Below are 15874 nucleotides of genomic sequence, written 5' to 3' on the forward strand. Positions count from 1 at the left end.
GATCAGAAATCTCTGCCAGATTGGCAGGCAGATGCTCCTGCTGTGCTGTGTCCCATGGTTAGGACAGGTTTGGGAACGGGGGAGGGATTTTGCCCACCCACGGAAAATATCCACAGACCCACAGGAGGTGAGGTGCGTTCATAGCAGTGTATCCCTCAGGCTCACTGGAATTTAGTGTGAATGGTAAATTGTAACATCATTTCACTTTTTACAGTTTCAGATCTTTGGTGATAATTTGTCTTTTTAAATTATGTAATTTGCTTTGTGACAGTCAAAGTTAGTATCCTAAAATTCCTAATAACTACTGCTTGGTTTTCCCAAGTGTAGTCTTCATTTAGGCCAGGGTAAGAACATACCACTCTGCTGGGTCCAGTACATCTACAGTGGCTGTGCCTAAATTTTTAAAGCATTTATTATTTTTCTTCAAGAGGGAAAGATTGAACCATATTTAGAAGAAATAGACATGGAACACATAGTTGTGAGTGCCAAGCAGCTGAAAGGGAAGGTCATTTTGTTTGAAAGGTTAGAATTTGAAGAGAAATACTTGGAAAACAGTGTTAGGAGGGTGCTTTCCCCTAGCACTCACTGCCAGTGGAGACAAGGAAAGCCTCCAGCACACCTTCCCTGACCTAGTCCCCAGCCACTGCTTCCTCGCAGAAGTCATATCATTTCTGTACATCTCAGATTTCCCTTACATAGAACGAAAGAATTATGACAGATTTTCTTTGAAGGATTTTTCCCATTTTAAATTTCCAGAATGTCATGAAAATGAAAACCTGGTCTCCAGCAATGCAAGTGTGCCAAGAGATGTAAAAGACAATAGTACATAGCCTGTATTACATTTGATGTCAGTGGTAATATCGAGGCAACAGAAACATTTAAAACATTCCATGGAACTAGCAATGGAAGTGACTGATGCTCTTACAATTAAAGTTGTGCCGTTCTTTGATTCCATTTTATTGTCGTGACCATTACTTGGATCCAGTGTTCATTGCTGTCTTTCTCCCACTGTGAAATGATGCGGACACAAGCCTTGCCCCTGCAATCGGAAGTCCTTAGCACAAACATGCGGTGGCGGTGCTGACCAGTGTTGCCTTATATTCCAGGGACCGTGTAATTGGCTTGATGATGACAGCCTGTGACCTTTGTTCTGTGACAAAACTGTGGCCAGTTACAAAGTTGACGGCAAATGATATATATGCAGAGTTCTGGGCAGAGGTATGTCCTTGATTCCTATATTAGTACAGATAATATCAAGGAATGGGAAAATATTTGAGGTGAAATTAAATATAAGGATAATTTACTTAGTACCTAAATTGCTGATTTTGTTAGTTACAATATTTTGGAAAATATGGTCAATCACATATGCTAAAAGATTTAGCAATTATGTAGACACAAAGTGAGAATATTCACTCGAACATTCTGTTAGATCTTACTTGAATAGTTGTGTAAATTCTCTGATCTCAGTTCAGGAGCTTATTCATTAAATTGAGTCTTAGTGTAACAATTTTCCTCACTTGACAGCTCATCTTCTGCCCATTCAATAAACATTACTGGATGTCTACTCTGAATGGGCTATATCTGCCTTGCAGTGAGAAACTAAGAGAATAATCACTGTGTACCACACACATAAGGGAATTTGTAAGTGTGCTTGGTGGTCAACTCGCTTGCAAATTATGATTTTTATAGAATGTGTGGAATATTAATTTATGACACCCCTGAAACAAGCATATATATGTGACTTTCATTAACATATTTTTTGGCTAAATAAGTTATCAGTAATGTACATGCTGTTCCTCAATTTGTTTTCAGAATTGTCTGTGAGAAAATAAAATGTAATCACAAAAACCTAGGTCTGTACATAGTAAAAGATTACTTTATGAACAAGTTGTAAATCCTTTGGCTACCTATTTTGGTGTGAAAAAATAAGTACATTTGGAGGGCAAAGAGTTTTGTGGTGGTCAATTCAACTTCATATTTCTCCTATACCAAAGAATGAATATAAAATAAAAAATGACAAACCATTCATATGTAAGTTCAAAAGAAATTATTTATACTGTTACATTTTTTCATAGTGGAAAATCCGAAGAATTTTCATTGTATAAGGACACAGACTTTGAGTTGATTATGCTTACGCATTTATTTTGGGAGAATTCTTTATATCTTGTATATGCAAGCATTTACATGATTTGTCTTTATTTTGTAGTGTGTGTATCAGAACCTAGTTACTTTCAGACTCAATTAAGACACTGTTTCTGATGTACTTGTATGAACTGCAATAATTGATTGTTTTATCACATCCAACTTAATTTGCATATTTACGCTAGAGTACAGTCTATAAATAGCACATAGGAAAATTGGTCTGAAGTTAGCCATTGTTTTGCACTTAATTTTACCTAACTAGAGATATTTTGTACTTTACCAACTATATTTGTATTCTAAAGTATAAATCAATATGTGACAGAAATGTAATGTAGATTTTTTTCTCCTTATGCTCTCATTGATACAAATGCAGTCTACAAAGGCAGATTGAGCATTTAGCATGGTCACGGGCATGGTCTTCCATGACCCCTCATTCCTGGGAGAGATGGTAGTGTGTCCCTGCCACTGACGCAAATGTCCACAAGGTCCAGCCACCCTTCTGCAGTCCCCTCCTTCCAGACTGTCTGCATGTCATGTCTACGTGACTGCAGCTCCATCTGGATTCTGCCCTGAGTCTTTCAGAGTCAGTCACAGTCACGGTGGTGGAGGGTGGTCTGCATGTTCAAGATTAAAATCCTGCTTTGGCAATTACTACGTAGTCCAAGACAGTTTTCTAAACACATTGCTACATAGGGATGATGGTAATTCCGATTACCGCTTCAAATCCCCTCCCACTCTTGTGATAAAGACCTAACTCAAGGCCATGCTGTACTGAACCCCTCATGGCCATCACTGCCCGCCCCCCACCTCTCTGTGCTCCCCGGTAGCCCTTGTTACGTGTGTGATCCATGGTACCGGGTTGTTTTCCTTTGCCGCATTTATCCTTGCTTTCAGGACATAGTCAAGCATTGTTTGTTTAAAATCTGTTTCCTTCTTGGGCTTGAAATGTCACTGAGAGCAAGGGAATTGGTGGGCTTCATTCAGTCGGGACTGAACACAGGTTGAAGACGACCAACTGCAGCATTACAGTGATCGCTTTACAGCAGAAGCTGTGCTTCCAGGCCTGGGCACTCAGAGGACAGAGGCTGCATCCCCACGTGAAAACTCACAGTGGGGTCAGAGTAATGTATTTCTAGACCTCATCCTAGCAAATCTGTGAAGTTTATAGTCTATATTTATGGCTTCTGAAAGTGACAATCATTAAAATTACTAAAATAATAAAGAAATGTGAGGGAAGAGTGAGAAGTTAGGATAAAGGTTAGAAAATATTAAAAAGCATTTTAACAAGCTTTAACAAATAAATTCAAGGAGAGATAACTTTTAAAATCTAGAAAATGGGGTAATATACTATCTCCTAGTACCTCCTGAGGAATAAATTAAGTAATATTTACAAATTGTATAGCATAGCGCCTTTGACCTAGGAAATCTTTCCCAAATGTTCCCTACAATTATAGGTTTCGTGCCCTGTGGTCAGGCGTGCTGTGTCCTCACCAGTGGTTTCACCAGTGTCTTTCACTCTCCCTGTGTCAGAGCTCCTGTCCGGCGCCCCGCTTCTCCATCCCTACTCTCATGAAGAATCACTGCAGGAAGACGTGTAGAGGCCTTGAGGTCATCTGCGCTTTCTCGTTCCTTCCCACCTGTCTTGAGCTCACTGCTGTGCAGTGGAGCCGCAAGAGAGGCTGATCTCTGCAAACTCAGTACCGTATAGAACACCAGGACAAAACCCCGACGTTGTTGGGCTTTACTCTGGCGTGTTTCTTAGGACAATGACCAGAGACATTATTCGTTCTGAGAAAGATTGATGAATAAAGGGAGCAAATCACTGATACCAGATTTTATGACTACTGAGAAAGAATAACTCCCTCTCCCATTTCTTTTAGGGTGACGAAATGAAGAAACTGGGAATACAGCCCATACCTATGATGGACAGGGACAAGAAGGATGAAGTCCCACAAGGCCAGGTGCCGACTGTTAGAGCTGTTGTTACATCAGGTAGCTTAAGGTGATGCTGTCATCATCTGTGAAGAGACAGCGTGCGCCATCGTGTAGTAAGGTTTGAGTACAGGCATGGTCAGTCAGGTGTGCTGATTAATGAAGAAATGAGTGATTTATCCTGCAGAGGCTGAGTGCTGGAAGAACAGCCCCGTCCCCTTGAGTCATCCTCCACTCCCATGAGCCTTCACACGTTCGTAATCTCACGTGCGTGATGGAAAGTAGCCTCCAAAAGTCCATGCTGTGACCTAGGTCTGAGGGCCAACTCTGATCTCTTCCCTTGCTCCCAGGCTGAAGTCAAAATGGAAGGTAGAGGGCATCGCTGTGCCATGGGCTGGAAGGATGGAGAGAAATGCTTGAGATCTCCACTGGCCCTCAGTTTGATGGTAGAAGACCGAGGTTAGAAAAAAGGTTAGGTTAGGAAATCCTCGCTGGATTTCACAAGCTCTCAGCCGCTCTCCACAGATGGCACTGCAGTGAGCAGGCATTCTTCTCTGACACAGAATCCAGGGGGCGCCTCTGCCAAGCCCACACTAGTGTCCTTATTGGGGAACACATTGTCACTCTTTATTTGACAGTGCGGCTGTCATCCCTGTCATGCATGACACATGTATGTATTTCAGCTTGGTTGCTTTTAACATTGTTTATGGAACTCTCTTATGTATACAGACACAGTTATTAGTCTTTCTTACCTTATGTCTATGTTTTTGTCATAGTTTAAAAGTCTTTTTCTACCCTGAGAATATATGAGCATTTTCATATGTCCTCTTTAGTTACTTCTTTTGTCCCGTTACTTACATTTGATTGTGAGTTCGTTTGGAAGTTATCTTCTTATATGGTATAAGAAAGGCATCTAAGGTAACTTTTTTTCTTTTTAAGTAAACTGTCACTCACCCCAAAGAATGTGTAGGGTAGATGAAAATTTCTCACTGATGCTGACAGAACATGAGTTCTGTGCTAGTGTTTTTAATTATAATGATAATTTTTTTAGAATAATGTGTTCTGCATGAAAATGTTTTAGTTTTATATACTTAATCTTAACCAAAAGGCCAAGAAGCAATGTTTTAGTTTTATAGAATGGGAAAATTTTAAATGAAATATCTCTGTCAAAGCTGTGGTGGTGCATGCATGTAAGCCCAGCCCTCAGGAGGCTAAGGCAGGAGGATCATCAAAAATTCAAGGCCAGTCTGGGCTACATAGTGAGTTCAAGGCCAGCCTGAACTACATAATGAGACCCTGTTACAAAACAATTTTTTTTAATTCTCTGTGATTAGTTAATATTTTACCAACTGTATTACTTCTAAATTACTGATTACTATGAAATTATTCATTGTAATCATAATGAAATTCTATATTTTCCAATATTTACTCTCTTTCTTAGAATTTTCTACCCATGACATCTGGTCAAAATTGGAATAAGGAAATCTCTGCTTGAGAAACAAATTTAAAAATTGGACCACAAAGGCATTAGCCCAATAAGAGGACTGTGGAAATAACTTTACACCAGGAGTTACACCAGGAGAAAGCAGAGAGGAACCACATAGATTTCATTATTTTATCTCCTTTCATGTAGTTCCTTGAAGTTCATTTGTTTAAAAGAAATTGGTAGCTGTAGTTAAGGGTCATGTCAGAACCAATTTTATCTTATACCTGTTGTTATACTGTATTCGAGCAGTGTCCTGACCAGTTGTATAAGAGTGGCTGGCCACTTTGGGCAGTTACCGAGCTAGACAATTTGTGTTCCTGGCTAATAGTTTCAGAATCTTTCACACCTTGCCCTCCCTAGACCTTCTAAGGTAGCATCATTTGTTTGCAAGTGATTCATAATTCCTAGAAAGTATTCTTTAATATATTTTCATAGTACCACAGAATTTGAAACTGTGAAGTCTAATATGTGGACAAAATAGTAACTTGGAAAAGGTGTGATGAAATCAGTGACACTTCTAGGTTAAAAAAGAAAGGAATGGGGAAGTAGTGGAGACCATACAAGATACCAAAGCCAAGAAGTAACACACAAACAAAAAGTACTGTGGTAATTTGTAACACTAGAATGGAACAGCATCACTCACGTTGGAGAAGAGCATGTTTGGCTTTGAAATGTCTTCACTGGACCAGCAATAGCGAGAGGACTGGGAGTAAACCTAACTAACCTGGGAATAGAATCTCATTTAACCCAAGCATGTTTAGATTTCAGCAAGTGTAGCTTTTGTAATATGTCTTACATTTTTATGTTTTATTTCTAAGATGTATTTTAATGCACTTTAAACTATAATCAATAATAGTATACATGGAGCCCAGATATCACCTAGAGCACAAATAAAGCATTTAGTTTTATGGTTGGACTTAGAAGAAGAAAATTTAAGTGCAAACAGAACACTAAAGAGCAGTTTCTTTCTCATCCATGACTTTGGCCCCGAGGCAGGTTGGATTCTACAACGCCGTAGCTGTCCCCTGCTATACCACACTGGCCCAGATCCTGCCTCCCACGGAGCCTCTCCTCAAAGCCTGCAGGTGCGTACTGTGACTCAGCCTGGAGTGGTATTTTTAAAAACCAAGGCCCTGTGCAGGGGTTTGACCCCTTCGTCTTGTGAATGTGTCTTGACTACAGTTTGTAATAAACAGCAAAAGTTGTTGGGGTGTTTGCCTAGGTAGGGGGTTGTTGGGGATCTCGGGTGGTCCTGGCTGACCAGCCTCTGCAAGGGTGCTTTCCTCTCTTCTGTTGATCTTCATCGGAAATGGGTCTCAGACTCACCTGACGCTCCAGCAGTGTAGCAGGCAAGATGGCTGATAGAGCAGTCAGTGCCAGGGAGAGGGAGCTATCAGCCGAGTTACAGAGAGGGAGGGTTCTGCGCAGAGGTCATGCTCAGAGTCAGGGAGCCTGACTTACACCTGTCCTCTGCCTTGGCTGGGATCAGAGCTTCTTTCCTGGAAGGAGACAGGCTCTTTAAAGACGCTCTGTTGAGCGGCTGTGAGCATCACCTTGTGCTGATGGGCCTCAACTCCTGCAAACCCTAGCCAGGGTGAGTCCCATAGCCCATAGCATATGGCACAGCCCTGGGAGATGCTCAAGCAGCCCTGCTAGCTGTCGCTAATCCCATAGCCATAGTTGCACTCATTCAGTGCACTATATTGCACTATATTGATTTATAGCCATCCATTTACCGAGAAGAAACCTGCAGGTATTTTCAGGCATGCAGAGGGCCCCTACACAATACTGTTTTTTTTAAAAAAGGCAAGACAATAGTGTCTCTTCAGCAGTGCTTATTAAGAAAGGCAGGACCTCCGATTAAATTACAGCTTACAAGGAAACCTCAGTGGAGAGCTCCTTCTTTAAATATTAGTTTTTCTTCCAAAAGCAAATTTAAGCCATCTGCTATCTATTCCAGGATTTAGATGTCTCCTTTCCCCCCACAACATCTTTCTTTTTTTTTCTTTTAAAAAATAAGGAAAACATATTAACAGACAGACATCCATTGACAAAATCCCCCACATCTATTCTGAGAGCTAAACTCAGTTAAGAACATGGAAATTTTTGAAATATTTTTAACTTTATTTTTGAAATCGTTCTCTCTGAGAAAAGAGAAGGCCATAACATTCATTAATGAGTTGGTGTCCAGAGGCTGTTCATAACTAACTCCTCAGCCAGAGCGGTCCTTGGGAGGCTGAGTGAACACACTGAGGGAAGACAGAGACATTTAGCCAGATAGTTTTAAACAAAACCAAAACATAAGTAGTGTACTCCCACTGACTGCTGTTTTTGTAAGGATAGCAAACAAAATGAACGAGCAAAAAATATTTTTTAAAAGGATCTCTCTTTTTTTTTGTTGTTTTTTCTTGTTTAAGAAATGGTTTCTGTTTCCCTTCTGCTGGGAAGGTTAATGGAACTTCCCAGCCTCAGCCAACCTGAGTCAATGGTTGATTAGAATCTTATCCTATTATGTAAGGGCAAAGCCATGAGGGACAGTGGGAAGTGTGAGGCAGGACTTAGCCCTGGTGGGATCCGGCTGTCAAAGTGAGCACACATTCTGGAGGAATGGAAATGTCAATCTAAATCCAGACTTATAATTTAAAAATATCTCCTAAGCAGTGGTCTAAATCCCTTTCCTTCCAGATCTCTGTTTTAGGCTAACTATTCAAAAGCCAGCAAGAATGAATGGTTGCTGGGTCATTTTGCAGTAGACCACATTGTTGAGGCGCTTTCCCTAGAAAGCTTTGTGACTGTGACAGTTAGCTATGTTTGCAGCTTTAATGCATTTGTGATTTAATATACTTGTGACCCACATAATCACTTAAAGCCCATTTTAATCTACTAACACTTAAAGCATTCAGCATGTTATCACTGATACTCAAGGAAACATACCAAATTTAGTGTGTGTCTTTTTCCAATACAGCATATCAGAAAATCTCTAGGGTCTGTGCAACAACACCTGGGAGTTTCTTTTGTCCAAAGGTGTCTTAGCATGATTGCTGTTAAAATAAACTTAGAGAAAGAGTTAATTTTATCTGATTTTGACTTTGCATAAAAGAATGTGGAGATACAATACATTGCTAAGAGCTGGGCCAGGTTAGCCACAGAGAGTAAGGGATGATCCTGCAGTTAGGGCTAGCATGCCTGTGATTTGCCCCAAGTACAGGGAGAGAGAAGGATTGAAAGGGTGCAGGGGAAAGGAGGCTGCACCTCCGAAGGGAGGTCAACAGAACCCAAACGGGGTTTTCCTGTAGTAAGAAAGTTTGTGACCAGGTATAATGCAAGATGACTTTTTACATGTGACAGTGTTCAGAATACAGGTGCTCAGGTGTGAGGAGAGCAGGGTACATAGGCCTCCCAGGAGCTGTGCCGGCCTCCCCGCTACACAGACTCACAGAGCAGGAACTGGAAAGCCTGCAGCTCCTCTGGTTGCTAGGTGGGGTTGCTCTCCCACTCTGTCTTCTCTTGCTTCCTGGCAGGAAGCCCTGGGGCTCATAGTCAAGGTCATCTTGGTAACTGATTCAGAAACAATACTTCAGGCGCCAGGATGACTTTTGTCTTTGCAGACCGGCTCAGGCACTTTGAGGCTTTTTCCTGAAGAGACATGCAGAGCCTGCCAGGATATCAGTCACTGTCAGCATCGTATGGGTGCCACAAGGAGCCATTTGCTTAGTCACGCCACAGGGCCGGTGGCTCAACTTTCAAGATGGAGCCTAGAAACTCCCTCTAAACTTCCCACATGACTGTGTCTTTTCTCCACAGGGATAATCTGAGTCAGTGGGAGAAGGTGATTCGAGGGGAAGAGACTGGACTGTGGATCTCCACGCCAACCACAGCGGCTGAGGGGACCTCTGAGAAGCATCCTGTGAAGACCCAGGAGTGATGGTCATGGACTAGGTGTCCGACTCCACGGTTCTCATCCTGCTTCTTTGGCGCTTTTTCCTTTTATTTTTGACGGGGAAAACCTACACCTGATGACTGGAGTGCAATCTCCTGAAGAAGGGAACATCAGCCTGTCTGTGGAGCAGCCAGCTCCTGCCGAGCTCAAGACACGTGCACAGACAGGGAGCAGCCGAGACCGCCCTGTGTTGGACGTCAGCAGGCCAGCAACTCCACTGGACCCTTGAGCCCCCTCTGTAACAGGCTAACCTTGTGGAAGCCTTACTGGGAAGTAAAAGAGACAACTCTGAAGGGTACTCTCCCCGTGTCCTTTCACAAGGGTGTTAATGGTACTACTCTGGTATTGTACTTCGGGTTTAACACCAATGTTGCTTTGTAAGTGTTGATTATAAATAGGGTTCTTTTACACATTACTGTCGTGAATGTTCATGTGTGATCTCCTTATGGTAAACTTGAGTTGTAGCCCACAGCCTCAGGACAGCATCACGAAGGGGACAGAGTAAGAAGTGATAGGAAAACGTCAAATTCTCATTCCACAGCTTCATGATTTTAGGTGGACCAGAGCGCATTCTCTTAGGTGCGTTACAGCGGAGGGTGCAGGTGAATCCCTCACACACTAAGGACGCGGACTCTTGTCCTGTGAAGAGATGCAGGCATGCATCCTCATAGATCTCTGCACTTCCACTCGTGGTTCAAGGATGTCAAGGAATTTTCCAAACTTTCTCCTTCATTGTAGTTGTGGCAAATTTACTGAACCCTTTGCATAAAGAACAAAATAAAAGCAAGGCATACTATTTTTTTAAGCAAACAAGTCTTGTGGGTATAAAATGTGAACTTTTAATAATGATTCTATTTTTACTTTGCGTCGTGGCAACATTTTTGACTCATGTTCAAAATAAAAGGGTTATTCTAAAAGTTATTTCATTAAATTATACCATACATTTCTCTTTCAATCACATTACACTGTCACGTGTTAGTCTTCTGTCATTTGCTCTAGGCAGCCGCACTGGCCCCATTTGTCCCTCTTGGCACGCTCCATCGCGCTTTGGTGGCACCGTCTCCAGCCAGCAGGAGGGGGCAGCAGTGCAACCACAGTGTCCTGGTTTTTGTCCCCTTCTGCTCTTCACAGGTCAGACATCTACAGAGGAACCACAGCTTGGCAGATGAATACTGCTGTACAATCTTCGTATAATGTTTAGTAGAAACTATGACAGAATTTCTGGCTCTCCTTCACAGGTGTCAGGACAGTTACTTCTGGTCCACGTCAGCACTTTCAGGGTGGTTGTCACAGTGATTCAGTGACGCCTGAGTCAGCACTTGGTTTTCATCTGAAGGAATTAGAGTGACAGACCAGTCCACAGCAAAGAACTTGTTCCTCTGCTTGTGGCAGGAATATTAATCTGAAAAATAAAATTTTAAATAATGTTTCTGCAGACTCAGCACCGTACACATCACTGTCCATGTGAACTTTGTTTTTGCGAGATTAAGTCAGTTTGCTACAACACGTTTTATTTGTGCTGTAGTGAGGTGGCTATACATAAACAGTGTTCTCATTACAAAACTATATTCAGTTTCCATATGGGCTTCTAAGGTTACCATCTTCCCTACATGGAGCTCCACTGTAATTGTATAATATGAAATAATACAAGATGAGTGAAGGTATATACACACATATATGTATGTAATGTATGTAGACACACATAGATGTATATATGATGCACATTCATGTATGTAGACATACACCTATATGTATATGATACACACACATACACATATGAAACAAAGCTAGGGAGAAACAAGCAAACCTATGAAAAATAAAAGTCACTCCTCCCTGCCCAAGCAGTGGTTTTTGTGTTGGGAAATGTCTAATGCTTGATTATAAGTGACCAGAAGATGTCATTAGTAAGTTGCATATTTTCCCCCTATAAATTTATGAAACTGGATCCCACCACATACAACTTTAACCAACATACAAAAAGTTAATTTAATCATCTAAGTTGGAAGCTGAATTTCAGAAGGGGTATTAAACATTGCTTAATTAAAAGGATTTTAAAGGAACACATGAATTGTGCTTCTTCATATGGAATAGAATCATGATGGTGGAAATTGCTTGGTTTCTTTACATCTTAAGGTTGCTGTTCTAGTAAGAATATTACAGAAACTTGAAGAGTACTGTGACCTCTTCTTTGAACAGTTTCCCAAGAGAATGTGTATGGATTTGTTGGATGGTTAACTTTTTGTAAGATACTGTCATAATCGAAGCAGAGGATAACAGTGGACTGTATGCTACTATAAACTATTAACATAGCTTTTACCAAATGTAACTAACTTACTTAGGAAGCAAAGATTTGCCTAAGTTAGAAGAGCCCTGTATACACACAGGTGATACTTGGTTAATAGTTTGTTTGGGAAAGCATTTAAGTCAGGAGTATTTTGGCAAAATACATTTCACGGACCAACTTTGGGTTCTGGTTCTCATTTTTCCCCAGATCTTTTTACAAATGATAATGTGATACCAGAAACCAGGCAGAAGCTTTTTTGTTACCAAAAGATTTCAATGAAATTTCTCATTAAAATGATATTTTATACTAGGCCAAGTTTCTATAGTCCAGTATAAATTTGGTAATTAGTTATGAGTAAATATACGATGTTCAATTTGCAGAAATTTATAATGATTTATTACAGACAAGTTTTATGATCACATGCAGTTGCTCCATCCTCTTTCCAGACTTTGTGAATATATTGTTTAACTAAAACTATTCTTGGAAATATAAGTGCATGCAAGCAAGGATATAAAATACCATTTAAAAATGCAGGCACCCTATTCATTGGTAGTTGACTCTCTGAATCAATTAACTAGGAAAACTCAAAAGAGGAACCTAGCTATCAAAAATGGCCCTTTTATGATCACCCAGTTTTAGTTATGTCCAAGAAACATGTTAGAAACCAGTGCTGGAAAGAGATCCAGTGGGAGCACTGACTGTCGCTGTGCCTGCTCCTGGCCTTGTGGAGAGGGATGTGCACGGGGTCAGTGCATGGTGCCTTGTTCCTGCTACTGGTTCCCACAGCAACAAAAATAGACTAATTGGAAACTAGATTTGTTCTGTGTAGGTTTCCCCTTTTTAGCATGTTTAAAAGTTTTTAATTTATACAGTCTCAGTGAATGTTGCTTTGTTGGTATGTTTATATACACTAGATACGTTTGTACAGGTTACATGGAGATGTGTACATGTAGATATCTGGGTTTCTAAATAGCTTTTTATTTGTGGTGATATATTTCTGCTCTTTTTAACTCAAGATGAAGGTTTGAGCTTTAATAGGACTAAATTATCCACCTTGGCTTGGCCTGTGCCTTTTTTTAACTACTGAAATTTTACTTTTCACTCATAGTCATTATGTTACTTTTCTTTCTTAAGCATAATTGAAAACATGTAAAGAGATACATCCTGGTTAACTTTGCCAAGTCGAATGAATAGAACCTTCTGTCATTAGATTTCTCTGCTTTATTTGACTTCCCTGACTTCATTAACGTCTACCCTTGTGACTATAGCAAAGGAGCTGTTCAGATTCCTTCATTGCCAGGACTTCAGGCACTGTGACACTGATGATGATGTGATTTTCTTGGGCATCAGGTACATAAGCATGATTTGGGTTGTAAAAATCACTATATATTTCAAATGTGTTTGATTTCTAAACTTTGCTGATTTGATTTAGGTGTAACTCTGTAGAGACTATATTCATTTAGTCATGTTAATGGACTCCTTCTATTGCAAGCGTGGGTCTGGCTTAAAAATCACTGTAAGATTTCAGTTTGCTAAGAATGCTCTCAGTTACTATGCCCCCAACCTTGCCAGTGCATGGCTGTTATATTTTAACCTGTGTGTAAGTATCCTGATAATACATTCTGCTGGCTTCTTTAAACATTTAGACTAAGTTTAAATTAGTGACACCTGAACAGTATGTAACTTTGTTGTTGTTGTTGTCTTCTTTACAAAATGGGATGATAAAAATAGCAAAAATGAAAGAAAAATATTCAACAGTGTTCTTGTTCCAAATTAAGAAGATGGAACAAAGAGAAAAATACCAGTGTTTCCCAAGAAAAACATTTAAAATCCAAAGAAGCACCATGATAGTCACTTAAATTTTCTCTTCTCAACACACAGTGGAAAGCAGTGTTTTGTAAGTGATATACTCTGCCTGCCCTTTACTGTACAGTATGAGAAACCAGAACTGAAGCAGATCTGGGCTTTGCTCTGTCGGGGCAAATAATATCACCTAAGGATCAAAGTGGAAACCTGCAGCTGGATCCAGAGTTTCCCACATAGGGAAAGTGGTTTATCATTTCAATGTTCAGCTAATAATTTTAAGGTACTGTATATTTGCCAACATTTATGTGGAAAGTTTTATTCCTAATGTAAGTTAAGTTTTGAAAGTATATTATTTGATGCTGTGGCCGACCTAAAATGTCATCATATCATGGGCATTTGCAACCTTTATTTTTTTTTTCTTTACTTACCCCAACACCTAAGTCTATACTATGTCTTCTATAGCCAATATAAATGACATGTGGGACTATTTTCAGTATGATCTGTTATATGGTGTATATGCTACATGTTCATTTAATGTGCAAGCTGAAAGTATGATAGATTTACACATAGAAGGTGTTTCTGTACAATGCCCCTGTCCATTTGAAATTATATGCTTGCCCAAAACACTGTGAAACAGTTTCCAAATTTGTACAAATGCAGCATCTTGATTCTTACTAAGAAGAGGTGACTTTCTCTACATGAACATATGAGCAAAAGAGATTCTATATCCATACCTAGCTAAGTCTTCTAGGGTTTACTTGGAATAATCTCCTTGCTGACCAAAACCTGCTGGAACGTAATACAGGTTTTGTGCTACCAAAAACACAGCACTCATACTAAACTGATTTGCAGTCAATGGGTCTGTATCCAAAGCCTTAATAGGCTCTCTTTTGGAAGGGGAAAGAACTTCAAGTTCACAATATCCAACTGTATTTTAGTTGATGAGTTAGTAAATTTAAAAAATGATTTTATATGTATGACATAAAAATCTTTGTAAAATGCGCAAGTGCAATAACTTAAAGAGGTCTTAACTTTGCATTTATAAATTATAAATATTGTACATGTGTGTAATTTTTCACGTATTCATTTTCAGTCTTTGTATTTAAAAATTCTTTATTGTTATGTTTGTATAATAGAACAGTAACCATTTATTAAAACTTAGGAAAGATGTAAATAAATTCATAAGTCAAACAGCCAGTACATATGCATATATGAGTGTTATATTGAAAATTCTGTTTTACTAACATGCTTAGAGCAGCAAGAAATCTTTTGTTGATATGTAATTATACATATAAAGTATATATATATGTATGATACATGAAATATATTTAGAAATGTTCATAATTTTAATGGATATCTTTGGTGTGAATAATTGAATACAGAGTTTTTAAAATATCTTTCATGTTTATCATTTGCTCTCATTTGTGGGGAAGATAAGAAACAGTTCATGAAAGTTCATTTGAAAACACTCCAGACCTCATTTACCTGCGAGACTGTAAGCCAACACTGAATTAATGTGCTTTGCTTTTGTCACTTCCTAGCAGCAAAGAGGAGACAATTTAAAATATTAAAATTTTATAAGATGATTCACTAAATTCATTGTATAATTTTAAAATTTCCAAAGACTATTTGGGGAAATAATGGCAAAGCTAAGGACACCCGTCCTGGCTCGAACTCTCCCCAGCCCTTATCCTCATCCCCAGGGGTGGGGACCCTTTCCAGCCCCTCCCAACACACACAGAGTCAGGAGGAGTACAGCCCTAAGGAAAGGGAAGGCCATGCAAGGAAATGAAGACATTTATGCTTGCATGTAAGTATAGTGAAGGACATTCTTAAGTGAAAAGATCACATGGTCTCACTAGCAAGTATTCTACAAGTGAATCTGTGTTTTTGTCTTTAAAACTCTGCTTAAGAAAATGGTGGCTTTATTTTGGCTATGTGTGCATGCCATCAGGAGGGCAGGCAAATGCTAAGTATTTAAGAACAAAATTTGAAAGTTTAATTGTATCCCCAAATCCTCATCTTAAACATTTGAGAGCTGAATTTGGGAATAAAGGTTACTGGTCTAAAGACACTGCATGAGTGTCCACAACTTTATGAATTACTAAACAATGTAGACAACCATCAAAATTGAGTTCTTCCTCAATACCAGACTCACTAATGGAGTGCCTTCCAAATTTACCCCACTGTATGTATTGCTGACAGAATTTTTGTTAATATTCATTTTGTATGCAACTGAATGGCATGTTACATGTTTATTCCACTAAAATAAATTCCATGATCT

General features: G+C 39.6%; 1 protein-coding gene across 1 annotated transcript in view; it reads left to right on the forward strand.

Moving 5' to 3' along the window:
• Nucleotides 1-14987, forward strand: part of Pde10a (phosphodiesterase 10A) — a gene marked incomplete at its 5' end in the record, with an annotated part of 256119 nt that extends 241132 nt beyond the window's left edge. Inside the window, 4 exon segments of the mRNA XM_005390671.2 lie at nt 1107-1218; nt 4023-4103; nt 6557-6645; nt 9365-14987. Of these exon segments, the coding sequence (XP_005390728.1) occupies nt 1107-1218; nt 4023-4103; nt 6557-6645; nt 9365-9485 (403 nt within the window). The 3' untranslated portion in view covers nt 9486-14987.
• Nucleotides 14988-15874: the final 887 nt, after the last annotated feature.

Source organism: Chinchilla lanigera, unplaced genomic scaffold (genome assembly GCF_000276665.1).
Source record: "Chinchilla lanigera isolate Chin_1 unplaced genomic scaffold, ChiLan1.0 scaffold00038, whole genome shotgun sequence".
Taxonomy (NCBI): Eukaryota; Metazoa; Chordata; class Mammalia; order Rodentia; family Chinchillidae; genus Chinchilla; species Chinchilla lanigera.